The 27,697-nt window shown below is 53.0% G+C and overlaps 1 protein-coding gene and 1 pseudogene across 5 annotated transcripts in view; one reads left to right on the plus strand and one right to left on the minus strand.

Annotated features, from left to right (window-relative positions):
• SH3PXD2A (SH3 and PX domains 2A) overlaps positions 1–27,697 on the minus strand; it is a 222,019-nt gene that overhangs the window by 109,664 nt on the left and 84,658 nt on the right. For 4 of the 5 annotated variants that reach the window (XM_053668389.1, XM_053668390.1, XM_037159354.2 and 1 more), the window contains one exon: positions 3,395–3,471. In XM_053668389.1, the coding sequence (XP_053524364.1) occupies positions 3,395–3,471 (77 nt within the window). Of the gene's footprint in view, positions 1–3,394; positions 3,472–3,598; positions 3,681–27,697 lie in introns of those variants that run through there. The other variant, XM_037159357.2, reaches the window with a different exon arrangement.
• On the plus strand, positions 6,270–6,703 carry LOC119059632 (60S ribosomal protein L26-like; annotated as a pseudogene).

The following is a 27,697-nucleotide window of genomic DNA, read 5'->3' on the forward strand; positions in this document are numbered from 1 at the left end:
AGCCCGCCCCTCACTCCTCCCACAAAGAAAGCCACTGACCCTGAAAGCAAGTCTATGGCTGACAGCAGAATAATAGAAGCAAGCTCAGCGTTCAGACAGCAAAAAAACTGTCATGCCCGCCAGGAAAGAGAGGCTCGTATAGACGTCATTAACATGGCCAAGGGGGAGGGATCGTTCTCAGACACTTTCACCCCCAGCACCCGACCCCCGGGATATTTATATTATCCCCTAGACAAATACTGCAAACATGCATTTCACAGGCAGGGATGGGGTGAAGCACATCACTTGTAAAATTGTTAGTCCGAGGCCCTAACATATAGCTCATGCTTCTTAGTAAGATGAAAGTTTTCAACTTGTTGAGGCCACGGAACCATTAAATATTAACCACATAGCCATGCTGCCTATTAAATTAATTTATGGAGTTAAAGAAATGCCTTTGGAAGAAGGCTTGATAGACACCTGGACCTCAAGTGCCACATAAAACAATCACCGGCTGGCACTCGGGAAATTTTCCATGACGCTCATCCAATCTGCTGCCTGTATGTTTAAAACGAACACTGAGACGTGGGCTGTGAAATCACCACAAGGCAGGGGGACTGCCTGGCCGGCGAGGGCAGGGAGCCTGGAGTCTGGGGGGGTCCCCGGCACTGTCAGACTTTCCACATCTGCGTCCTGGCAGAGGGGCTGGCTGCTCTGTGCGCACCGCCAGCCTCCCGGTTTTGGGTGCGTGTGAATCCCCAGCAAATCCCGGGCTCAGAGCACACTCAGTCCAGCAGGTCCAAGGGAGAGGATGTTGGCCAGCCCAGCAGAGCTGCCTATGCAGGACACTGCAAATAAAAACCCCAGAGACTCTAAGGACAGGCACAGACAGGGCTGGCCATGGACTGGAATATACATGGCACGGACCGTGGACTTTGCTGTGGGAAGCAGTGATATTGAGGAAAATGCTGGATCCTGAGTGGCCATGGATTGGGCTATTGGGTGGCAGAGCTGTGAAACGCAACCCTGAGTGGCAGTGACCATGACCGTTATTGCCTTATTCCTAATGAGCATTCCAAGGTCATTCTAAGGTCTCAATCAGACCACAGACCTCGGCTTTCTTGCTCAGCAGAATTAAAGGTCACTTCTGTGCTGCCCTGCCCCCCACCATTCTCAGGGTAAATATGGCCTGTAAGATGTCTGGCTGCTTGGTGACCCCATGACACTGCCCCTTACTCATCACCTGGCTCCGAGTCCTTCTCATCCGAGCTAATCGGGTTAGAAGGCTCCTCCTCCTGCAGACCCCACTTAACTGGTGCCCTCAGCCACCAGCAGCATCCCTGGGGCCCCCAAGTCCCCCTGGATCTCATCCTGACTCAGGAATCCTGTTCAAAGCCTGCTCCGGGGAGATAAGATGTTATCGGTTTCTAGACGATCTCACGGAGACTTGGCTGCAGATGCCTGGGCTCCGCCACCCGGGCCAACTGGAGCTGTGACTTCTGGCTGGAACATGCCTCATCCTGTCCTCAGTCCCCTCCTCCATTAGCTTTGCCCATTTATTTAACTTCTTGGGAAAGGAATAAAGAGAAATCGAAGCTCAGGCTGTAGCCATCAATTTAACTGGACACGGCAAATGCCCTTTAGAAAGAAAGATGAATTCAGGCACACTTCCTATCATTGTGCTTCACTCTATCACGCGGAATAGATGCTGCCTTTTTTACAAATTGAAGGCAAGACCCTCTACCGGCAAAGAGATTACGATACTCGCTTCAGTGCAATGCTCTAGACCCAAACCTGCAGCATCTCCAAGGTCTGCCTGTGCTGACCGGAAGGAAAGGAGCTCCTGGTTTAAACCATCATTGGGCCATCGTTTCCGGTGGAGGCACAAAACGTCACCAGTTTAACCTGCACGGCCACAGGACTCAGACTCAGGTTAGAGTGAGTGGGAGCGCCTGTCTGCCCGCAGGCCTTAGAGCGCCAGTTACTCAATGTAGCAGCATGATTCTCTTTTTAAGAAAGATTTTATTCATTTATTTTTAGAGAGAGGGAAAGGAAGGAAGAAAGAGGGAGAGAAATATCAGGCAGTTGCCTCTCGCATGCTCCCCACTGGGGACCCCGGCCCACAACCCAGGCCTGTGTCCTGACTGGGAATCGAACTGGTGACCTTTTGGGTCGCAGGTTAGTGCTCAGCCCACTGAGCCACACCAGCCAGGGCAGAACCTGATTCTTATTTAAGTATTTTTATTGTCAAACATAGTGATGGAACTTTACAGTAACCACTCTGTGGGGTACGGGGTATTTCAGAGTGACAAACACTGGGATAGATGTTCTCTTACTCAACCCCTCTCTTGAACCCTGTGAAAGAGTTGTTTTCACCCCCCTTTTACAGACGAGGAGACTGGGGCTTAGAGAGGCAAAGTAACTCTCCCAGAGTCAGAGCCAGCTGGCAGGGCGGTGGGATCCGACCCCAGCTCCGATGCTGGCACTCCCCACAAAACGTCACCCCGCTTGCCTCGCCTCAAGATCCTTGAGTCTGACTCCACGGTAGCTTTCGCTTAACTGAGAAATCCCATCTCCGATAAAGCCAGTGAAGCCCAGTGGTAACACTCAGTTTTCCTGCCTTGTACTGACAGTAACCCAAATGTAGCGTCTGCTGAATGCCTCGCCCGCACCTCTACTGTCAGGTCATTTCGCCCTCCGCCGAGGGTCTACTCTCCTCCCTGAAGGGCACATGTGCAAACGGGGGCTCCAGGAAGCAAAGTAACTTGCCCGAGTATCTGAAGCTAGTGAGGAGCTCAAACTACCCAGAGACCCGCTCACTCTCGCTGCAGGGGTCCTGGGCCCTGCGATTCGCACTCACGCTCAAATCTGCTCCTGGCTTTAGCTGTTTTAATGCACGTGCCCACGTGTGCTCTGTGCGTGTGCATGCATAGGGTACATCTGCATCTATAAAGATGCGTCCATGAACATCTGTAACTATCAAGACTTCTGTGAATAAACAAATGATGCCTTGCGAATGTTCTTGAACTCAGCACCGATTCCAACAACATCCCAAAAGGAATTCAAAGCGATAGTTCTAGGCCCAGCAAAATGCCGCAACATACAGAATCCCTTCAGGAGGAAGCTGCTTCACTGAGCTCCCAAGCCAGTGGAAGCGATTTAAAATAGCATTTTGTAAACATGGACATGTCCCAAAAGGAGTAGAGGCTTAGCTGTGAGTCCAGTGCAGTCTTGCCCTAGAAGAGGGCAGCCCAGTCATGGGGTGGCCCCTCCCCAAGGGACACCCGTACCCACCCCCCTGGCTAGGAAACACCAGGCTCCTGGGTGCAGCAGGGGGTCCATACAGACAGCCTTCCTTCACAGACGGGCAGGTGAGGTGACCCCCAGCCCCCGAGAGCCCCGGACTCAGCCTCACCCGGCAGTACTCATCGATGGGCTTCAGCCTCCTCACAGCTACGTCCCGGATGTGGCTTCTCCGGAAGAGGATTTTGCCTGGAAGAGAAATAGCCAGGTGATTCCAGGTAAAGCTGCCGCAGGGACCTGGGACCCCTACCACCTCAGTCCCCTCTCCCTTGGCCACCACTTCTGCTCACTGTCAAGGCAACAAAGGAATAGTCACCTCGCTCAGAGGGCAGGAGGCACCCAAATCTGAGAGCCCAGGCCCTCTCGGGCAGATGAGGAGCCCTGGAGGCTGACATCTTGTCCAGGTCACCTCGTGTGGGTCAAATGACAGGATCGATCCCAGACATGGGCACAGCTCCCAAGAGGCCTCACAAACAAATACAAAGGAAGGCCCAACCCAACACTGTGTTTTGTTTTCAGGCCTGTCCCTTCTTCAGAAATCGGCATTAGTTCCTGCCAGCCGGGCAGGAATTCCTATTCTTAGTTTAGGTGGGTGGCTATTTCCAGGGCGTCACAGGCCAATGCCAAGGCGGCCTGGCGGCCCCAGCCTGACTGCTCCGCGGCCTCTCTGACGGGCAGCCTCCAGACGTCCAGGCCACCGCTCGGCTGGGCTGACAGACCCTTTGACGGGAGTGGGCAAGGCTCACAGAAATGCCAGCCCCTCGAACCTTCCCAGAAAGCTCCTCTGGGCTAGCCGAATTCAATGATAACAAATAGATCAATGCAAAGTCCTTTTACAGTCATTAAATTTTAGAATATAAGCTCTAGCCCTGGCTGGGTAGCTTAATTGGTTAGAGCATTGACCCGATACACCAAAGTTGTGGGTTTGATCCCTGGTCAGGGCACCTACAAGAATCAACTGGTGATGCATAAAGAAGTGGAACAACAAATCGATGTTTCTCTCCCCTCGTCTCTCTTTTACCCTTTCTCTCTCACTCAAATCAATAAAAAAAAGAAAGAAAGAAAACCTGGAACTTCTAGCAGCCATCTTTATTCTTGCCTAAGAAGGAAACCAACTGAGAGAAAGGATCTGTGCCCGATAAATGTTTCTTGATGACTGAAAAGCAAACCCGAGAGACAGCGCAGGGCAGATTGCTCTGACATCATCTCAGCACCTGGATCTAGGTGTTTCCAAACGCAGGGTTTACCTGGTGCTTTTACGTGTATAAAGCAAGACAATTAGTTTTTATTTAAACTAGCTGGAGGTGGGGTTTCATCACTGGCACTGAAGGAATCCTAATGGAGATAACAGCCATGGCGTGTGAAGGAACTTATAGACCACGTGTGAATCCACTTACACTCCCTCCATCCAGGCCCAACTGAAGTACAAGGAAAGGCGTTGCTTCCCCAGGTCGTTTCCCCAGAAGCAGACGGGGAGACGAAGGGTCGAATGAATGCAAGCTGTCCATCTGGGAGGTGACCCTGGAAGTACCAGCAGGGGGATGGGGAAGGAAGGCAGGGAAGGGGAGGGAGTATCACAGAGCCGTTAGCCACTGTGTGGGTCTCCAGAGCGCAGTTCTGTCATGGAACCTGGGGGGACCGTGCAGACCGCACCTCAGAGCTCTGCCAATCAAGGGCGAGGAGACACAGGTATTTATCCACCACCCCCTGGCTTGTCATTGCGCTTCCAAGCACATTAGCTCCATGGCACCTCTAGCTGAGTGTGTCCCCTGTGGCTAGAACAAAGCCCCCAGTTGCTCCCAGGAGCAGCCTCTGGCAGGCAGAGGTGGATGGTGAGGGGACCTGGGAAGCCGGGGCGGTGGGGGGGTGGGTACTGACGGCAGCTACAACAGCCACCCCCGACTTCCCTGCCACCGCAGGTTCTGGTCACCAGCCCTGCTCCAGGGGAACAAGCAGTTAACGCATCACGCTGCGTGAGACTGGTGTCCTATTTGTGCCTCTCATCTCCGCACACCACGTGGACGGGAGGCCACGGTCTGCAGCGCCTTCCTCTCCTGGCACCATTCACTCCACCCAGCACAAGGCTCTGCCTGCAGCGGCTGCCCCGTGGGCACTTGCTGGCCCGCTCCCGTTCCTCCCCGAGACTCTCCCTCAAGCTCCCCTTCCTCCCTTTCTCTCTGAGGCCAGGCAAAGGGGCCACCTCCCCAGCAGAGGGACGACACTGTGTGGACTGGACACTGTCACTGAGATAAAGGGGCTGTACCACGTGTTCCTTTTGAAAGGAGATAAAACGTGATTTATCAGGGCACTGGAGACGGCCGCTTTTTCTTGGGGGGAGACGTCACAGATGTGGCATCCTGGCCTCTTTGCCTCCCACACTTTTTTGGCTGCCTGTCGCTTTATGGCCTGCGTGTTGCAGGAGCGTATGTGTGCAGCCATGGGGACGGCACACAAACACACACACGGCACGAGAAGACCGCTCTCGGGATGGGCCCAGTGACAGGCAGTTCCTGGGCCTTTGCCCCGAGCCGGTCACCCCTCCGGAGCTGGAGATCGCCCAGACCCAGTGACCCCGGCAGTCAAGAGGAATCTCAAGGGAACCTGCCGGAGTCATCGGAGAAGCAGAGGAAACCAAAGGAGACCACAGAGTGGGCTCTGTCCTGGGCTCCTCCTGAAAGGAGATAAAACGCGACTCAACCATTCCCCCTGAATGGCATCTGCCCTTTCTTGTCTTGTGGGGGGACAAAAAGGAAAGGAAGGGGTGGGGAGAGACAAACTAGGTCCCCTTCCTAGACTCCCCAACTCAAGACTGGCCAAACCTCTAAGTTTGGTATCTCAAGATATAAACATAAATACAGACGTAGACATAGACATAGACATAGATATAGACATAAATATAGAGACCACATAGGACCAGATCCATCTGCAGAGATGAAACTAGCGACAAACAACAGTTAAAGAAAACTGCTGAAGCACCAGCAGTGAAAATGCAGCTCCGTCCCTTGGTGACTTCCGACTACAGCAAGAACCATCAGAGGCATTGCAGTGCATCTCCCCACATTTGCAGGAAGATTATGGCTTCTCTTCTTTCCAAAGAACTGAGATGGAAGTACAGGGTTCGATCCATGGCCATATGAAAGGATGATGAAGTTTAGGATGTGTGAGGACATTGCAAAGGGCAGCAAACAGGCAAAGCAGCCCAGGCCCACGGGAAGAAAGGGGTCGTCTCGGGAAGGAGCGCCTCGGGAGAAAGCTAACAGTGCCGCCCCTCTGCGGGCCTTCACCCCAGCAAGGTGGCTGTCCCAGACTGGAGCTGGACACAGACCACCAAGAGATCCCTGAACGGAAAACCAAATCTCGCCAAGTAGAAAAGAAAAAGGGCAAATACAAGGAAGAAACAATCGAGAAGATGAAGGAATGAAGTGATGTGACAAGCAACTTTCATTAAAAATTTCAAGTAAAAAACAAACAAACAATTGAGGCCTCCAGAAGGTGCAGAAGGTTCTGGAGGTAGGTGGGAGGTCAGAGGTAGGTGGGAGGGCCCCCCACCTAGCCCTGAGAGACAGACCCCTCTGCCAGTAAGGCAGCCGTGCCTCTGGGCCGGGCCCCTCCCACCCCCCCATAAGGCTCCTGGGTCCGCCACTCAGGTGCGGAGGCAGAGGACAATTTCTGTACAAGCCCCTTTTCAGCTGTTTTGGAATTCCCAACAGGGCTTCTCTCTTTCCCGCTGAAATCCTGACAGAAGCAACGTTTTCTGTTCTTGGGGCTTTGGCACAGACAGCAGGGGCTGGAGGGGGGAGAGGGAGGGACAATCTGGAAGGGATTCTACGGCCTTGACTTCTCTGTTAGGAATCCAAACCGCAATCTGAAAGCCAAACCGGTGACCGTATTAAAAGGGAGAGAGAAAAAAAAGAAGGAGGAAAATCCCCATTAAGGAAGCTGAGACCACAGGGCATTAGAGGCCGCTTGTAAATGTAATTCAGGCCGTTTATGGTGCGGCCAGGCTCCTGCCCGAGCCTTCAAAGCCAGGCAGATGCTGCCCCGGAAATATGATAAGCACCGTAGGGAAGATTACACGTGGGGCATGAATCAGATCTCAGGACGGAACTGATTCCTGAGAGCAGAGAAGACTGCCAAGCCAGACAGGGTCCCAGCAGGTAAATGGGGGTCCCAGCAGGTAAATGGATGTCCCCTCTCCTGGCTGCTATGGGCTGGGCTCAGAGGGCAGGACCAGAAGAAGGAGCAGGGGCCTTGGCCAGAGTCCTGGGCTAAAGTCCTGCAGGGGCTGCTGGCTGGCTGTGTGACCTTGAAGCAGGTCCCTTGGCCACTAGGCCCTCTGGATTCTCATCTGGAGACTGAAGGGCCCAGGCTCCATAGCTGCTCCTCTGAAGGTCCTATGATTTATTACTGAGTGGGTATGATGGAACCGAGAGAGCAGAGGAGGCGTGAGACGAGTGATAAGAGGAGCCAAGGGCTGACTCCATGCCAGGCACATGCTAGGAGCTTTTCACTGAGTTCTCTCCTTAATCTTCACGACTTTGAAGCCAGTACTTTCATTAACCCCACTTTGCCCAGGAGGAGATGGTGGCTCAGAGGCTGAAGGACTTGTCGGAACTCACACGTCTATTAAGTGGCTGAGTTGGCCTTTCCACCTGGAGGTTTGGAGCTTGGAGAGTGAAGAGGGGACAGAAGGCGTGAATTCAAACAGTTCTTTGGACTCTGATCTCACCTCGAGAGCTATGGGGAGGACTTAGGATTTTAACTGTGTGGTGGGCACATGATGGACCTCTCCTCCCTGCTGGGTGCTATGCCGGGGCCTGGGGGGACAGCCACATCAGGGGCCGACTCAGAGTTACGTAAACAGCCGTGGAGGGCGGGCTACGCCCTGGGACGTGGAGTGCCGGCAGCCCTCCCGGGGTCTCTGCCTGTCATATACAAGTGAATGAGTGAGTGAGTGAACGGAGGAGTGTGAATGGGTGAATGAGAGACGGGATGAATGAACTGACCAGGCAGGGAAGGAGAGGTGACCTTCCTCCAGGTGAGGAGACTCACCTGAGTCTCACCTGGTGGACTCAGGTGAGAAAGAGCCCCTGAAACAGCAAACCTGCCCGTCTTCCACATGACCCTCCACCACCCGCCTCTTCCTGCCCTGGCTGGATGCTCACCCTTACAGCTGGGTGGGTGTCAGCTAAGGGAGGTTGATCTTTACACCCCCCACCCCAATCTGGCCTGATCTTCTCACCACCAGTGTCCACTCGGGGCCAGGACACACAGGTGGGGCACTGACTCGGGCAGGTTCATGTGCTTGGGGGCAGAGGTGTTTCTCCCTCCTTCCCCCAAATACCAGCACTGAATGAGGCACCTTAGTGGTACCTGATGGGTCTTGGCATTTCCTTCTACAGAATGATGTCAAGAAGGTGAAAGATGAGAACCTAGATCCTTGTTACTGATACAGTGAAATGAATAAAGAAAAGACTGAAGCTTCTGAGAGCAGTTAAACCCCTACGCCCCCCACAGCCTCTAGGGTCCTTGTGAAAGGTGGTGCCCACTGGGTTACTTGGGCAGAAGTAGGGGAAAGGGGCCCAGGAAGAACAGACCCGCCCCAGCCATGAAGGGTCTGAGGAACCTCCGCAAACTAGGTGCATGTCCTTACAACTGGGCGGGCACCCCTGTACGGGGGCGACAAGGGAGCACCGCCTACATGGGGTGGTAGCAGGAGAGGGCCAGCCTGGGGACCTCTCCCCGTCCATCCCAGCTGATCTATCCTGGGCAGCCTCGCCCCTCCAAGACCCACAGTGTCCAGGTGTAAATGTGCACATCCTCCTCCTTGCTTTTTCTGACACCTGGAGTGCCTGCCATCCCTCCAGCCCTGTCCTGTTGAAGCCCGCTCCCGGTGCCAGGACCACTGCGGTGAAGGCACCCTGATCTCAAGGTGTTTATGAGTGGGGCGGGGCGGGGGGGCTGTACACGGAAGGGACACAGTACACAATTTCATCCAGGAAGTAGTTTGGTCACGCATGTCTCCCCCCACCTCTGTGTGGGGGATGAAACACAAGATGGGAGGGGGATTGGGTGGAACCAGGAAAAGGAGGAGGATGTACAAATTGCCAGTTATAAAAATGATCATGGGGATGACCGTACAGCACAGGGAATATAGCCAACAATATTGCGATAACCTGTACGGTGTCAGATGGGCACCGGGCCTGTTGGGGTAAGATCACTTTATAAGTTACATGAATGTCTAATCACTATGTTGTGAACCTGAAACATATAATATTGTACTACATAACTGAAAAACTTAACAAAGCATAATGGTAAGCACACAAAATAAAAAGTTAAAAAAGAGAATAAAAGAAGGGAGGGGGAGGAGGGTCCTCAGGGGTGGGAGAGGTCAGTCAGGGGTCAAGGGACTCTCTCCAAGGTTGGGGACACTGTGAGGAGGACAGGCACAACTCTGGGCCGAGACAGCCCTCCACCAGAGGGAGCCAGAGAGCGAAGCCAGAAGATGGAAGAGGGGCTGTGTAGGAGTCTTGTGAGCCCCAAAAAGGAGTTTGGTTTTATTCTAAGTGCCCTCCCCGTCCACAGGCAGAGTTTTCCCACCCTGAGTCCCCCCCACGAAGGCTTCCTTGCATGCCTGCCGCACCCTCTCTCGCCAACCTCCCAGGCCCTCTGGCAGTCACCCCCTCTCGCCCTCCTTCTCCAGTCGTCCGGGAGAATTTGTCAGGGAGCCGCCATCCCCAGGGCCTTCTCTGACCTTCCCAGCCCCCGCCCCACCCCATGCCCAGGCTGGCTGTCCCCAGTTACGCTGGCCGCCTCTAAGGACACAGGTGTTCCCGACCCTTTCCCTCCGGTGCAGCCCAGACAGCCTGGAGCATCACAGGGGCTTCGCCTAAGAAATGGGAGAGGCTGCAGATGGCGGGGAAGCCCGCAGACCACATGGTACACAGGCCTGTTCGACAAACCGCACTCCTGCCCATCTGACTGGAGCTGAGAACAAAAAACGAAGGTGGGGGGGGTGTGTGTGCCTCCTGGGGCTCCTGTAACAAAACACCACAAACTTCACAGCTTAAGACAACAGGAGCTCGTTCCCTCACAGTTGTGAGGCCAGAAGGTGATATCAAGGTGTCAGCAGGCGGTGCTCCCTCTGAAGGCTTGGAGGCGAGTCCTACCCCGCCTCTTCCAGCGTCTGGTGGCTCCAGCAGTCCCTTGGCTTGGAGCTGCCTGGCTCCAGTCTCCGCCACCATCGTCACATGGCCTGTCCCTCTGTGTCTGGTCTCCAATCCCCTTCTGCCCTTCTGTTATAAGGACACTTGCTTTTGGGTTTAATTCAGGATGATCTCATTTCGAGATCCTTAACTTAATTACACCTGCAAGTACTCCGCCAAAAAACATTGTATTCATATTGGGGGTCAGGCTGTGGACCTATCTTTTGGGGGCCACTGTTCAGCCCATCGCAGGGGGTCCCGGGAGAGTCCACAGCACAGGTAGACAGCTTACAGGGTCTGGTACTCCTGAGCTGCAGCTGCTCCGAGGACAGGGAAGGCTTTCCGCGCCCCCGCTGCCCCTGGCAGTGCCTGGCATGGAGCTGGGTGTCATGAATGTGCCGCCTGTGCCCTCGGGAGGGACAGGAGAGTGCACGGACAGGGCGGGTCAGGGGTCTTGGGACCCCGAAGGGGAGAGGCAAGCTGTGAGACCTGCAAGCGGAGTGAATGTTGAGTGGAGGGGTCCTTGCTGGCTGATGAGGCACCAGGAGAGAAGAGACGAATTTCCCAGACAAATCAGAGGAAACATGTGAGGGTTACTGGAGGGGTGCCACCCCCACCAAAGTGACAGGCGTGCTCGTGGGGTGCACCATGAAGGTTTCTGCCCCCTCGAGGGTCATAGGGTGAAATCCTAATGCCCGATGGGAAGGTGTTTGGAGGTGGGGCTTTGGGGGATGATGAGGTCATGAGGGTGGAGTCTTGGAGAAGGGATTAGTGCTCATCGGAAAGGGGCACCACGGAGACTGAGGCATCTTGGCCCTGTGTACAACGTTCCTTGTGTTTTGTATCTTCTTCAAGAAATGTCTCTAGTTCTCATAAAAAGAAATGAACCACAGAGCTCTCTAACCCTCCCTCATGTGAGGACATAGCAAGAAGTCTGCAACCTGGCTGAGGGCCTCGCCTGCCCAGGCCGGCACCGTGATCTTGGACTTGCAGCCTCCGAACTGTGAGCAATAAAGTGCTGCCGTTCACAAGTCACCCAGTCTGTGGCGTCTCATTGCAGCAGCCCACACGGCCTGAGCCAGGCTGACGAGGCCCAGGCAATGCCCGTGGGGAAGAGAGAGGACTAATCAGTCTTCCTCTGTCTTCTACCCCCACAGCTCTCTACAGTCTTAGGACCCCCGACCTGCTGCGGCCTGGGGACAGCAGGCCACCTGCTCGCCTGCTCTCAGACCCTGACAGAGCTGCGATGACTCTCCCACCAGGGAGAGCCCTGTGCCGGGCCTGGATGACACTCTGCCACCCAGGGCTGCGTCTCACCTGCAGCACCAGGCCTTGCTTGCCCTTTACCTGAACTAGTAGAGACCAGGGGCCATTTTGGCTGGGGGAGCTGGGGTGAGGTCTGGGTGCTGAGGAAGTGGGCACATGCAGGTTCTGGAAGGACGTGGTCTCTACGGGGAAGGTGCCCAGCCCAGGGGTCCTCCCTCCGTGCCCTGCGTCCTGGCTCCCACAGATCTCTCTTTAAGATCCATGCTGAGAACCCACCTCTGGTTTAGTTCAGCATGACAGGCATCTGCGGGTGTTGCCTGTCAGCATTTTTATTACATGTTCCAGTTTTCTTTTGAGGAACCATCCCTCCTTCATTCTCAGCTTGTACGATTTTAGTTGGACACATCTCACCCTGAACTCATAAGGTCAGGGTCAGTACAGTTCAGCTATGAGCATGTGACCCAGTTGGCTCAGTGAGAATCAGCCTGAGAGGTCTGCTGGAACCACCAGAAAGAGAAGTGCTCTCTTTTTACAGGGGCTGCTAACTCATAAGCTATAAGCCCCAAGTTGTTAGGAAGCTTCTTTGCATATCTGCGTTACCACTGGGGAAAGCCTGTCTGGGAATGTAGCCCCCACACACACACACACACACAAAAAACAGAGACAAGAGCTAGAGAGAGAATTATTTGTTTCCTAGATCCAGCCATGCCTGAAGCCATAACCCCTGAAGTTTTCAATATAAAGGCCAATAAATCTTTTTTTCCTTACATCAGATTGAGATGGGTCTCACCCTTGTCACCAGGAGGTTCCTGACGAGTACATCTGGCTCCCGCATTTACTGTTGTGTCACAGGGGACAAGTCACAACCTATCTGAACCTCAGTGTCCTGAAACAGCTACATGTGCATAGCAATGCTTAACTCAAAGGACTATTATGAGGCATCAGTGCACTAGTGTATAAAGCATCTAACACAGTCCCAGCCCATAGTAAGTGTTGAGGAAATTGGATCTTTTACCAGCTGACAATTTCAAGTCAAAGAGGTGGGGTATGACCTGGCCCTGCCCGTCTCCCTGTGGGCCACGAGGACTCCAAACATGGTAGTGCTTCCCAGGCTCCGTCTATTACCTGGCTTCCCCACATACGGCCAGATACTATCACTCCTCAGCCTGCAGCGACCTTCCCTGATTCAAACTCACACCCTCTGAACACACCATGTCTCCCACATGGATCCCATCCCTCCTCTGCGGGACACTCCTCCTCCATCAGCCCAACTCAAAGAGCAGAGAATATAACACAGTGGAGAGGCAGCGATTACTCAGTCCATCTGCCCACCTTGGGGCACCCTCAGATGATTCACCCAGGTAAGCCTCCCTACCTGGCCCGCCCCCCACCTCCTCTCCCACACACACAGGAAAACAAACTTGCAAAAATCCACTGGGGTTTTGCCATAGATCAAAACCTTAACCCTCTGCAGCCACAGCACGCGTATCGTAAGAATTAGCACATAGCCAGGAGGGAAAAATGGTCTTCCAAATTCTGGCCTGGAGGTTCCCGCACATAGTGCATGGAGCCGGGCCTGAGAGAACAAAAGCTTTCATTCCGCCCTCCTCGGTGGGGTCAGTGGGATTTACCGGGGTCTGCTAGAGATAAAGCACCTAGTACCAGCACATCAAAGGTTAACCCGTTTTTCCTGACCCTAATGGAGTTGAAGGCTTTTTGAGCAGGCTTACAGGGCTGTGGGACCCGAACAATTCCTTCCTTCCTTCCTTCCTTCCTTCCTTCCTTCCTTCCTTCCTTCCTTCCTTCCTTCCTTCCTTCCTTCCTTCCTTCCTTCCTCCCTCCCTCCCTCCCTCCCTCCCTCCCTCCCTCCCTTTTATTAAAAAAAGCTTTTTGGGGTGAAATATAAATGCCCAGTGGAAAAGCACACAGGCATGTGTATAACGCAACAAATGTGCACGAGCTGAAGTCACCCGTGTCACCAGCGTCCAGACCAAGAAAGGTGGCATCGCTTGGTCCACAGAAAACCTTCACAGCTAAGGAGTGGATTCTGGGGGGGTTGTCAGTGCTCCGTACTGTGTGGATGTTGGAACCCTGGACCGACTGGGTGATGTCTACTGCACAAACACACTCATTGATTTTAGTGCTATTTACTTTTGTCCAGGCTTACTTAAAAATATATGTTTTATGCTTCGATTCAGGTGCAGCAAATCGACTACATGTGAGTCTGGATTCCTGGAACAAGGTCCTTTTTTAATACGAAATGTGAACACACTTTTGGTGTATCAATTGCTGTATAAAAGGGGTAAATGCTTACCTATAGGGGCAGCTTTGGGAAGAACAGTGTGAACAGGAACAAAACCCGAGTCTGCCAACGCGTTCTCCCTTGCCCTGGAGAACGCCCCGGGTTGGTCTTCAGCCCAGACGGGAGGGATTTCATTAGCTAGAGCTGAGACCCACTTTGGATCGTGGACTGCCAGACAAGAGCAGCCCAGGTCTTACATTCGAACTGCCTGTGAGGTAGGCAGCATCCAGGGATTCCCAACAGGGGTCAGGCCGGAGAAGGATGCTGGCCACAAAGGCACCGTGCACACTGGCAGGGGACGTGGGCCGGACTCTGGGGGGCAGGCAGAGCCCTGTAACTGACCCCTTAGCCCCAGGGCAGGGAGAGGCTTTGTCATCAGATACAACAGTACTTAAAGTGGCCAAGCTGGGGACAAATACCCCTTGGGTGCCACTGGGGTTCCTTAGGGCAAAGGCTGTGGTCTCATTTCAGAGCTGAGCTTTAACAGGGCTGAGCATACCGGGGAAGGTGCTTAGTAAAACCCATGTAGCATGTGCACTAATGGTGGGAAAAGCGGCAAAGGCTAAGGGCACTGGCCTGCATAGACGTTGTCACACTGGTCTGACTTTGTCTTCAAGCTGTGCTTTTCTATTCGTGATCCCGTGTGAAGGTTAAAAAAAAAATTAGCCCTGGCTGGTGTGGCTCAGTGAATTGAACACTGGCCTGTGAACCAAAGGGTCACTGGTTCGATTCCCAGTCAGGGCAGCACATGCCTGGGTTGCAGGCCAGGTCCCCAGTAGGGGACACAGGAGAGGCAACCGCACAATGATGTTTCCCTGTCTTTCTTCTACTGTTCCTCTTTGTCTAAAAATAAATACATAAAATCTTTTAAAAATAAAATCAAAATCTAGAACTCTTCAGCTGCTGGCAGGGGGACGGAGGGTGAGCCGCCCAGCTGAGAGGCCCCAGGCCCCCACAACCCTGGGTCCTGGGCGCACGAAGCCTCCTGAGCATCGGTCTTCTCGGCGGGACTGCAGAGCGGGGACAGGGATCAGCAACAGCACGTGGAACAGGCGCAGCACAAGACGCCGCCGTTGGGGGGGGGCTGAGGCCCACGGCCCACGGTGACTCTTTGTCTGTCTGACTCCCGACCCCTCCCCCACCCACACTCCCAGTCCCCCACTCCACACTTTCCACCCAGAAGCCAGAATAATTTCTTAAAATGAAACCACTGCTTACACCTTTCCAGGACTTCCCAGTGCACTGAGAATAAAAATCTAAACTCTCTTTCGTGGACTGCGAGGCCTGCAGGATCTGGCCCACGCCTCCCTATCTCTGACCTCACCTCGCCACACCAGCCACGCTGGGCTTCAATTACTGCGACAAACACAGCCAGTTCTTCCATCTCGGGGGGCCCCTGTGCACGCTGTCATGTCTCCCTTTGCACACCTAATGCCTTCCATCCTTCAGGTAACCACCTCACAGGAAGGCCTCAGCAGGCCACTCCAAAGATGGGCGGCCTCTCCTCCCTCTCTCCCAGGCCTTCATTTTTTCCCTCCTAGAATTCACCATGATTTGTGGTGATCTTGCGTCTTTATGTGAGACCTTATGTGTTACACAATGTCTCATTTACTACAGTGTCCTCAGGGCCTAGCACAAGTACTGGCGCACAGTGGCCCTGCGCTGACATCTGCGGAATGGACGAGTAAGTGTGAGTGGGTGGGCTGACACGTTCCTCTCTAGACCATCTCCTTATTTAAACACACACACACACACACACACACACACACACACACGCACGCACGTACGCGCGCATGCTGAGCTGCTGGCACTGAGTGGGGCTGTGGCAGGAATGGACTCGCCCTCCAGGACCCAGACAGAGCGGGGCCAGAGAGTGTGGTTAACTCCGAGCCGGCACCAGGGCCAGGCTGTCCCCACTTGGTATGGGGTGCGGGTGTGGCGGGAGTGGAGGGCGTGGTGGGCAGTGGCTCGGCACCCTTCCTGTGGGGGCCTGGAATAAAGGACCCTATTCAGCCAGTGCAGCCTCAGCCCCTCCGCTGCTTGGGAGGCTGCCCTCAGGAAAGGGACTGTGGGATGCTGGGCAGAGCTTCCCGGCAGCCTCTCCCTGTGGCATGGCCCACAGTGGGGAGCAGGGGCACAGGTAGGAAGGAGCCAGGCAGCGGGAAGTGGAAAAAGTATTCCAGGCAGAAGGCAGAGGCTGAGCAAAGGTCCAGATAAGAGAGATGAGTCACATTTGATCAGCTGCAGTAAGGTCAGTGTGGCAGGACAGTGAATGAGTGAGTGAGTGAGTGAGTGTGTGTGTGTGTGTGTGTGTGTGTGTTGGGAGGTTACAGGGTGTGGGTGTGGGCTAGGAGTGGGTGAGGAGAGACTGAATGGCTAACAGGGTTTCGATCACATGGGCCACACAAAGCAAAGCAGATGTACCCAAGTTATGTATCCAATAGTTCACAAATACACACCTGAGTTCCTAAACCTACAAGGCTGGGGACCACAATTTTAACCTGAGGGGACAGAGCCCCTTCCGGGGTCTGAGGCCCTTCTTCCTCAAGGATCAGAAGATGGGGGTGGGGGCGGGGGTCAAGTCCAGCTTTTAGGAGGTTCTTAACTGTAACCTTCTGAGTCAAAACCATGCAGTCAAGCTGTTCCTGAATTCCTAGATCACAGAAACTGTGTAAGATAGAATAATAAATGTTTATTGCTGTTTTAAGCTGCTAAATTGGAGGGGCAGTGATTCGTTACACGGCGATCAGTCTCTGAGACAGGGCCCAGCGATGCTCGTGCGAGTGAGAGTCCCTGGGGACCCGAATCAGAGATATTTGGGGTGTTGGTTACAAGTGCAAATTTCCGATACTTACCCAGACCCCCAAATATGACATAGAAAGGGATGGGGGCACGGTAAACAGTCGCATTTTTAATAAGGCTTCCTGAGTGATGGTCCTGTACCTTTGGGGCTGAGGAGGGCTGAGCTCATCTAACTCACCTGACAAATCTGGAGAGGCTCCGAGAGCTGATGGTTTCGTCCTCATCACACACCTGAGTTGGGGGAGGCCTGGACCCGACTCAGCACCAGACTCCCAATTCAGGGCTCTTTCTACTTATTTCCTCCTCTGTACACTTCAGGTTGCCTTTTGGGGAGGTGTGGGCTTTCTTTTCTTTTTCTTTTATTTATTTTTAAAATTGCATGTAGCAAAATGCTACATAGCTAATCAGGTATGTGCTTAGGAGCTTGCTTTGCTTGAGAAGAACTACATCAGCATCACCCAAAAGGTGGGTCTAATGCTAAGAAGCCCAGCAGGTACTAGGCTGTGCAGAGAGCCCAGCTCTGCCGTGTAACGTTGCATCGGGCAGCACTTCTAGCTACCGAGATGCCTCAGCCCACACATTTTTCTCCCAGGCAAACAAAATGCAGCGTGTCCAAGCCAGAGATGATGAACAAGGACAACGGCGGTGTCTACCTTCACCCTGCCAAACTGTCACCCACGGAGGTAAAAGTAATAACCCAATTTCATTCGGGGCTTAGAAAGAACTCACACAATCTTATTGAATGATCTTTGCAGCCTGCAAGTTAGGCAGGTCTGGTGCCCAGTCATTCACCCAACACATTTGTTGAGGAGCTACTATGTGCCAGGGGATATTCTACATGTGGAGGATATATGGATTTCTTCACTTAATAACATTTATATGTGTGTATGATGTGCCAGGCACTGGCTTAAGAAGTTTACAAATATTAACTAACTTAATCTCACAACAGCCCAACAAAGTAGATACCATTATTCTTCCCATTTGACAAGGAAACTGAAGTACAGAGAGGTTAAGTAACTTTCCCGAGGCCAAACAGTTAGGAGAGTATAATACGGGGATGAGAACCCAGGCAATCTGGCCTTAGATACCATCCTGTTGACCAAGATAAAATAAGGCATGTTTCCTGCTCTTCAAAAACTCCAGTTTTTAAAATCCCCATGACTACACAAGAAGAAGCGGAAGCTTGGAGACATCTTCTGTATTTCCACAGGTCACGCACTGCTGGGACCAAAAGTGAGGTCTGGTGCCAGGCTGCATGTCTGTTCCGGCACATGTGTCTGTTCACAAAGAAGGTTTCACAGAAGACAGGCACACGGCCGCAAACAGGGAGGGTGCTCCCAGAGTCCAGAGAGAGAGAGGGCTGCTGCAGGCCCCACCGCAAGCTTGAAGTATCCCACCCAAGAGACACGAAAGCAACTGAACAGGGCTCGCTCGCTGTCCTGGCCATCATGATTTGTGACCGTCTGCTGCCCCGCTGGTATTCATGCCTCCAGCTTTGGGGGCAGTGTTATTTATAGACCACGTTTCTATTTATATTTTCATTGAATTCTTGCTAACCCTAGCTAGATTTTTCCCCCAAAAAACCTGGAGAGGGAAGGATAAAAACTCTTTTTTACCAAGTAAGTCAGGGGGCAAAGGTGAAGGTCAAAGTCTTGGCTGTGTGTGCAGTCTTTCAGCAGGAGCTCTTTGCAGGGAAGCATTCAAGACAAGGGGGCTTTCTACACTTTCCAAAGGAAATGGGGGGGATGGGGTGGGGAAGGGCACAAAGCTGGCCTTATACAGAGACGGCCACATTTCGCCGGTGTAGTGGGATTCGAGGTGGGCCTAGGAGACCTCAGTTCCCCTAAAATGTTTTACCTTTTGCATGATGTTTCATCATTAGTCATTCATTCCTTTGGTCTTCATGTCTATTAGGTCACAAAATGTTGGGACCTTGAGAAAACGTAGACAGTATTAAGACCAACCCTTGTATTTCATATATGGGGAAACTCGGGCTCAGAGAGAGGCTGTGACCTGTCATCATGGGGGAATCTGATGAACAAACGGAAATCGATTACAACGCACAGGAGACCATCCCAACATGGTAGGAAGAACTGTCAGAGATGGCAAAAGAAACTGGGGATACCAAAGGAGGCTCAGAAATTCTCTCTCACCAAGTTTTAGGAAGGAACAAGTGAAACCATGTGCTGTGTCCTGAGGTTCTCCTTGGTGCCCCCAATGTAAACTTCCTGATTTTAGGATCACACGGAAAAATAAAGGCAAAGGAGGACTTCTTCCTTCCTCATTTTTAGCCCTTGTTGGGCTGTGGGTTAATAAACACTATCTGTGATGACTGTTAGTACATCATTACTTTATAGGTTTGTGTTTCCAAAGCCAGCTTTCCGAAAGGCATTCATTTCCTTCTGGGCACTATGCCTGCAATTCCAGCACCCGCCAGTAGATGTCTGGTTAAAGTCAGGTACAATAGGTTAAGTGAGAGGTACCAGAAAAGGATGTAGTCCAATCCCTTTACTGTAGGAATTGGACACTTAAAAAAAAAAAAAGAACACCAGTCAACCTTTAACTGCTATAATCAAAGAAAACATGATATAAAACTTGAAGCCAAGTTTAAAGAAATGCAGACACCCTGCTCCTGCTGTAGGTGGTGTGCTGCCATTTTGTATCAAACTTGAACTGCTCATCTCGGCAGTACAGCTCTGGTCAACCCCATCGGCAGCAAGCACCACTCGGACAGAACAGAGCAGCCCGAAGCGCGGGCTTCGAAGTGTTAGGACTGGGGTGTGAATCCCAGCCCTGGTTCTTACTAGCCGGGTGGCCCTGGGCAAAGCATGTGCCTCTTCTAGCCTGTGAGTGTTCATCTCTGAAGTGGGGTTGCTGTCATTAATTGATACAATGTAAGCACATGTACCTTATTTGGAAAACTTATGTGCTTCATAAACAGTAGCAATAATGCTTAGGCTGAAATGTTGTCTCATTTACAGTTGTTGAAAGTCCCAAGTCTTACACACAGTTCTGCAGACAGCTATTTGAAACTTTTCTCCTATCACCAACTCCACGAGAAGTTAAGTTACCCCTGGGCCCCTCGGCTTGCGTGCTAACAACTATTCCACTCTCTTTTAGGAACAAATCTTACTTGAGCCTTCTTCACCAATGCTCACTATTAAAGTCATAAATTCACCTCTCAGATCAGAAACAAGAAGCCAAGATGAAAACCTCGCCCATGAGAGAAGACACAAAACGATCAGTCACCGGCTCTCCACTGTCCTCCTCTGGCTCCTTCCCTTCGAGGCTTGGGTCTGTAAGAGCTTCATACAGAAGGGCAAAAGGTACTCCTTTAAAATCAGGCTAATTCTTTGGTTTAATCTTTTGCCAGAGACTCCTTAAAAGAGACCCGAGCCTTTTTCCTCTCCTCGCAGTACAATAACTGGCCGCAGGCCATGCTATCTTCAAAACCACAGAGGGTTCATAGGCCAATCTCTGCCATCTCCAATCAGAGAGGCATCTGAAATTAAAAACCTTGGCAATCCCTTTGGCCCCATACTTCACCCCATCTTGGAAGGGAGTGGAGAAAAAATTTCTGACTTACAGCTGATGAGGGAATGTGGCTGGGGTCCCAAGCAGCCTCCTAGTTGGGCTGGAGATAGGAGACAGAGGGTGGTGCCGTGACTTACCCCATCCCACGGGGTGCCAAAAACAGGCAGGCGACTCGGGGATGGGGGGGGAGGTAAGGTCAACAGACCAGCCCTCACTCAGCAAGTTACTTGCATGAAGCCTCGTCTCTCCACGTACCTATGCTGAGGTCGGGAATTGATTCACTAACACGGATTTAGTGGTTTATATTGTATCGTGTGGTTGGACAGAACAGCGGTTCTCAGACTTCCCTGTGCATACAATCACCCATGCGTGTCATTAACCTGCACACCGTGACCTTGCGGGTCTGGGGCCAGGCTGAGACTCTGCATCTCTGATGAGCTCTCAAGACGGCATGCGTGCTGCTGATCTACAGACTACATTTGGAGCACCAGGCCTTGAGATGAAACCTCATGCATGGAAAAGATCCCAGAGGGGCAGCTCACCGTTTTGTGATGAGCCAGATACTGGCAAGGAAAGAGTGAAGATAGGGAATACGTAAAACAGAGTTGCTTTAATCAAGCTGCTAAAGTTATCGACACTATGAATGTTGAGCCATGAGGAAAGTCTCCATTCTTGTTCTCACTAGCTTGGGAACTTGAACTTCTTGAACGTTCCATCCTGTGTCAATAGGATGCATATACATCTGGACATACCCCAGACCTCCAGATAACCCTCCAGAACCTCCCTGAAGGACTCCCATGTTCAGACCACCTGAATCCATTTTCCAGACCGCCAGACACAGGCAGTCCCCCTGACACCAATCCTCCTGACCACCTGGCATCCATCACCCAGACCGCTGACATCTGACTGGAAATTGTCCTGGACCAGTCCCGGGGCTAAGAAGGCAGGACTGAGTATTCTTGAGAATGCACTTTTTACAATAAGAACTCGTAACTTTTCTTTCTTCAGAACACTTCTGGGTTTTTGCCTAGTTTTTTTTTCCCAGTTTGCAAACTCTAAGACCCTTGAATAAGTCCTTATGATTAATTTCTAGCTGAGCCTCCAGGCTTTTTGAGTTCATTCAATACCAACAATCACCAAAGCATCGTGTGCTTACTGTGTGCTTCACAGATAACACTTCACTCTGTGGGTATTTCGTGCTGTGGGTATTTCACAGCTGGGAATTATGAAGGTGCAGAGATGCTGAGGAAGGCTGGCCCGAGTCCACACAGCCGCGGAGAGGCTGAGTCAGGACCTGACTGGGCTGCCCGGCCCTACGGCCTCTGGGGCCGAAATGCAATGCCTCCAGCACAGGAAAGACGCAGGGGTTCAAGTCAGACGACAAAGACCAAAGAGAAAGACCCAGTGCGAACCCAGATCTGTCTGAGCCCAAGGCCAGGTTCAGATGTACAGGAACCACCACGTTCTGGGGCTGGGTGAGCTGAGGCATCGCACGGCTTCTTTTGGCAGTGCAACTTTGTAAACTCTCCCTGAAATCTGCCTAATTAATTCTCACTAAGCTGAAATCCTGCTGGCCCCTTGTGCTCTGTCCTGGGGGGAACCAGAAGTGTAGCCCTTTTCCTCCACGCCCTGCCCTGAAGGGCAGAGAGGGCTGGAGCTGCCAGCCAACCCCCGCCCCACTCGCTTCCTCCCCTGCCTTCTGAAGGGGCATTCAGGTGAACAGACGCCATGTTCAGGCCGTGCCAGTCCCTCAGGCCCACTGTGGTCTGGAGGCCAGGCAGCCTGGCATCTGGGCCTCCTCAGTGGACATCAGTCCTCGGAAGAACTGTGGAGGTGAAGGGGGAGGAGGTGTTCAGGGCTCAGGGCAACAGCCCCACTCGGGATGAATGGTGCGTCAGTTCACATGGGTCTGGGGGGTCTCCAAGGGTCAGCTCCACTCCTGCCAGGGAGGAGCTCTGGCTTGGGGCTCTGCCCTCAGGCTGAGGTCCAGTTGGGAGGAACCCGACAAGCAATGGAGGGTTAGGCTAGGAACACTGTGGAGACCTACGACCAGTGCCCCTCACCTCCTCAGGAGGGGGGCCGAGCTCCCTCTCAATGGACCCGAGTGTTCTCCATCCTCTACCACCACCCACTGCCACGCCTCCTGCCCCCGACCGAAACCTGGATCCAGAAACCAGAGTGTCCGGGGCCTGGAGGCTCCCGGAGAGGGACACCGATGGCAGCGACTCCCCACCACAAAGCATCTTTCATATGAGCCCGAGTCCTCAGCTATCTCAGGGAAGGGGGCGGAAGGTATTTCTTTCACTCCCAGGCTGATGTCCAAGGTGGGCGCTGGGGAGAGGTGCCGGGAAACGCTGGTGCTGCCATCTTGGCCAGGACCATCGCCCACACAACCTTGACCTCTGCCTCTTCCCCAGCTCCAACCCATCAGCAAGGCCTCTTGGCTGTTCCTCTAAAGTCATCTCAGAGCTACTTCTCTCCACTCCTTTGGGGTGCCCAGCCTCGACCAAGCCACTCGCATCTCTTGCTGGACCTCAGGCACCTCCAGCTGCTCTTCCGGCTCCAAGCTCCCTCCCCCACCCTTCCAAAACAGAAACCCGGTCATGTGGCCCCTCAGCCCGGAACCTTTCAGAGACCTCAGTGCACACAGGACAAATCCTCACCCCAAAGAGTGGTCACGACAACCACAGGACCTGGCCCCGTGCGGCAGCCACACTGAAAGCTCAGGCAGCCTCAGCCACCAGGCTTCCCGTGGTGCAGAGGTCCTGCACTCCGCCTAACCGCTCAGGTAACTGGCCTATTGGTCACCTACACCTGAGCTCAGGTAACTGGCCTATTGGTCACCTACACCTGAGCATGCATTTACCGACAGCACCACTCCTAGGGCATGGCAGGGTGCCCTCGATAAGCGTGAAGTGACAGGATTTGACCCCCAGTAAGAGGATGAGCATCATATAAAGAAACGATTTATTTCCAGGGGTGGAAGGGTTGAGGGCAAGATGACTCATGTCACAGAAACCTGTGGTCACTGAAATCTGGTGACTCTGCCAACGTGCAGGGGAGCCCTGGTTACTCTAACTTAACTCATTCGATTTCGTGCCACGGCGATTGGCAAGAGTTGCGCCAGAATCCAGGGCACCAGAACCCAGTCTGGGGCACATTTTCCTACTACGTGTGAAGCTACGTGGGCTCATGGAGACCGTGAAAAGGTGCATTTCTGCTTAGATCAGAGGCTCCGTGGGGAAGACATCCTAGGACACGCTCCATTCCGGGCTGAAGATGTGGGGTGAGGGTTTAGAGGTTGATCCCCTTCCAGCATTACCCCTGGACAAAGGAAGGCCCCGAGGAAGCCATAATGAAGTGACCTGACTCTTTCCCCGGTGCTGAAACGTGGGATGGATGGCACAGGGGAAAGGCAAGGGGCTCCAATCCCCATGTACTTTAGAAAGTAAACGGGCCCTTGCGCGGCTGCCTCCTGCAAAGCTCATCATTCCCAGTGAGGCCTGGCAGCTCTGGAGTGGCGGGCTGAGAAGCTTGGGCCCCGGCGTGTTATCACGGCGACCGCGGTTCCGGGCTGCGCAGCCCCCTCTCCACCACTCCGCCTAGATCAGCCACCTGAGTCATCAACTCTTCAGAAACAAGCTCCTCGCTGCTTTGCAAGTGGCCACAGGCAAGGGAGAAGCAAGAAGTGCAACTGGGGCTGAAACGCAGCGGGAAAAGCTGAATCGGCACGGAGAGGGCGGCGGGCATGGGGCGTAGAAGGGAGAAGCCACGCTGGTGTCCCGCCGCAGAGCCACCGTAAAGGGCAGGCCTGCAGCACGGCTCTCCCTGCGCGGCTCACACAGCGCTGTCTGTGTTTTAACTGCTCGGAACACCGTCTTAAACCAAGATGAACGACCCAGCTGACACAGGAGAAAACCGGCCCCGGAGGCCGCGTGCCGGGGCCAGAGTCGCACAGCTTAGGCAAACGTGCGGAACCCTTTTGTTCCTGGGCAGCACCCCCCACTTTCACTGCTTATTGCTGTTCTTCAAAGGCACTCCCTCCCTCGGTCACACTCAGGTCACTACCCTCGCTGTCCGCAGCCTGACTCTTGGGGCCCTGACCTGCCCATGCCTGGTTCAGTCCAGCTGCCACCTCTGCAAGAAGGCCTTCTTCGACTGCCCAGTCTCAGAGGCCCAAGCCCAGGTAGCTACCTGCCAGTGGCCTGGTTATTTCTCATCCTGGACCTTAGCACCATCAGACGTGATCTGTTCGCGCTCTGACTCCCCCACCGGATGGTGGACTTCCTGAGAACAGTGACCCAGTCTACCTTGTTCTCAGCCACATCCTCTGCGCACCCAGCTGCACCCAGCACGGGGCAGGCGCTCAATGAGCACCTTTGGCAGAAACGGACCAACAGCAGGTCCTGAGAACCGCCCGCCCCAGATTACAGAGCACGAGGATGATTTCAGGGGTGGGGGAAAGCAATTACAGCAGGAGAAGACCAGCACTTCCAGAGGAGGTTAGGGGAAGCTGCTTTTAACACAGCACACGGTGCCGCTCAGGCCTATAATCTTGTCAGTCTTTTTAAAACCCTGGCATTACCAGCAGCCCCTATTTTTCCTTCTCCGTCACGTAGGTTTGTCTTTTCCTGCCATGCAAGGTCATCAGTGGGCTCAGAGACCTCCCTGGCCCTCTCCCCAGGGGGCCGTTGTATCTGCCAGCTGCCTCCCTCCGCCCTTCCAAGGCCCTTCAGGGAGGGCATTCCTAGGGGGCGCCAGGTGGAAACAACCTATAGCCCAGGGAGAGGGCCGCCTCTCCCCCACGCCACGGACCAGCTCTAGCTAAAGACATCCCTTCCCCCTGTTTCCTTCTGCTCTGGAACAAACACCGGATCTGCTGCACAGGGCTCTGGGGGCAGGGAGAGGAAGGCCCTGGAGACCCCGTTTACAATTCTCCCAGCGCCCTCCTGCACTGTGCCTCCGAACTGCCTCTTCGTGAAGGGGCCGGTATGTAAACTGGTGAGCCAGTACAAAAGAACCAAGCACGCCTGCTGTCTAAAAATACTTGCCTCTAAGTTCGTAAGGTCACGAGGCTGCCTGCAGGCTGACAGCTCCTACTTTGATTACGATTATAGGCTCACTTTTCTTCCTAAGCTATCTAGTTTCTCCGTGACTCATCCACCCAAGAATACAGATACCTATGGTAGGACTAACTGAGCTATTAGAGTGAAGGGACTTTCTGGAAGCTCAGAGGGCCAGTACCAGCCAGCACAGATGGCTTGTGGGGGGGAGGAAATCTTGCACAGGCTTGGCAGAGTGAGTTCACCTCTTTCTGCTCCCCTGCCTGGCTTCTGAAGTCCCGTAGTCCCCGGTCACAGTTGTTTGCTTTTTACATCAGCAGCTATACACTCTAGTTCACTCTGTAATGACCATTTCCTCCCAAGGAGCCTCATTGGGCTGGCAAATTCAGGATACACAGGAAATCTACTCCAATCCCAGGATGGGCAACAGGAGATGGATTTTCCACAACAGTCTTTTAAAACAAGGCAGAAAGTTCTATGTAAACAACAGGCTGCTCTGAAAGGCTGCTGACCCACCATGCCTGGCCTGGCGTCCCAAAGAACTTCATTTCTAACCACAAAGCAGGAGACCCCAGAAAGCACAAGATACGCTTGCCGTGAGAGAATTCTCCCTGGTTCCCTTTCACTTCTGCATGTCTTGTCAACAAGGCACCCATGGGATTATCTTTTCAAAGGTGTCTGTGTAGCAAACAGCCTTCGACAGAGGCAGTGTCTTGTGCTGGAGTGCATGGCAAGTTTGCATTTAGCTTTGAGAGACTGAGAGTGTCTTTCTGCAGAGCAAAAGGGGTGCGTTTGCTTACTCTGTTACAAGAGATGTAAGCTCCCTAAGACCCGCGTAGTTCTCCTGTTAGGAACCCACTATTTGTACAGGCATTCATCTGGGCCCCTGGGACTTGGAGGCAATGGCATTGATGCAAATGTGCTGATCCTCACGCTGTTGGTCATGCTCTGATAGTCTCTTGTTTCTTTCTGACCCAGGAGTCTCCTGTTGCCTGCTAGCATTCACGAAACCAGGGAACGGGAACCTAATTGGCTTGCACACGGTAAAATCTCAGCTCTCTTACCATTCTTGAACGAAGGAGTCCTGCTCCTGCTGGGGTCGATGCCCAATCTCCAAGCTCCAGGTTTGCGCTTTTCCAGCAAACCCAGAAAAGGTCCCAAATTATTAAAAAATACAGGTAAAAAGGAAACAAGAACTACTTTAAAAAAATAAAAAGAGTGCCTAGCTTTGCAAAATGATTTCTTGCATGCCTCTTTTAAACAGAATGGCATTTAGAACACCTAAAATACGATGTGATTTGTCCCAAAGAGCTGAATTTCACAGCCATTTTCAGGACTGTGCCTTAATGTAAAACAAACTGCCTTCCAGCTTTTCTTGTGGGGGCGGGGGTGGAGCTTCCAGGCGATGTCAGACCCCCGCCCCTTCCATAAGAGCAGCTGGCACGCCTGCTCCACAGCACGCTCCACATCATCACAGTAAGAATTCATCACTGGGGTCTGGAGTCTATCGAACTGAGTCACGCTCGTATCAGTTTCCAGGGTTTGAGGATGTGCAGCCGATACATAAGATATTGCCACTGGTGCTCGCTGGGCAATGGGCTCCCCGCCCAATAGCTCTGCCAGGTGGAAGTGATCTGGCCGCTCTCTTAATGGGCAACGATGCTACCCACCCTACAGTGTGGTGGTAGGACCGGAGGGGAGGCACGCAGAGTGCCCAGGATTTCTGCTGCATCTGTGGGGCTATACTTGTTTCCAAACGAAAAGTTGTTCAAAAATACTGTGACTTAGGAAACCAAACAGCCAATTGTGTCCAATTCACAATTAAATGAACGCAGTGCTTTGGAAGCCTTGGGGCTATCCTATTGGCAATCGTACTAAAATGATAATTAACTAAATGGTTTCACTTCAACAAAGAAAAAAATGAATTACATGGCATGGGTGACCTCACCCACTCAGTGGAATGAGGGAGCCCTCTCAGCTCACTGAGTCCCCGTGAGATTCAGGTCCCCTCCCTGCCCCACACGGTGCGCTCCTGAAGCACAAGGCAGCAATGGCAGCTGGAGGGCCTTCTACCATAAAGTCCCAGGGCCCAGCCTGGGATATGTGGAGGCAGGAGAGACAGTACAACTGGGACTGGCCCCAGCAGTTCCTCCCTGTCCAAGGAAAGACACAGGGCTCAGAAGGAAGGAGCCCACTGCATAGCTCAGTGGAGGGGGAGGGGGGTGAAAAACGATCTGATATCT

Source organism: Artibeus jamaicensis, unplaced genomic scaffold, assembly GCF_021234435.1.
Source record: "Artibeus jamaicensis isolate MK-2021 breed Jamaican fruit bat unplaced genomic scaffold, CSHL_Jam_final contig_490, whole genome shotgun sequence".
Taxonomy (NCBI): Eukaryota; Metazoa; Chordata; class Mammalia; order Chiroptera; family Phyllostomidae; genus Artibeus; species Artibeus jamaicensis.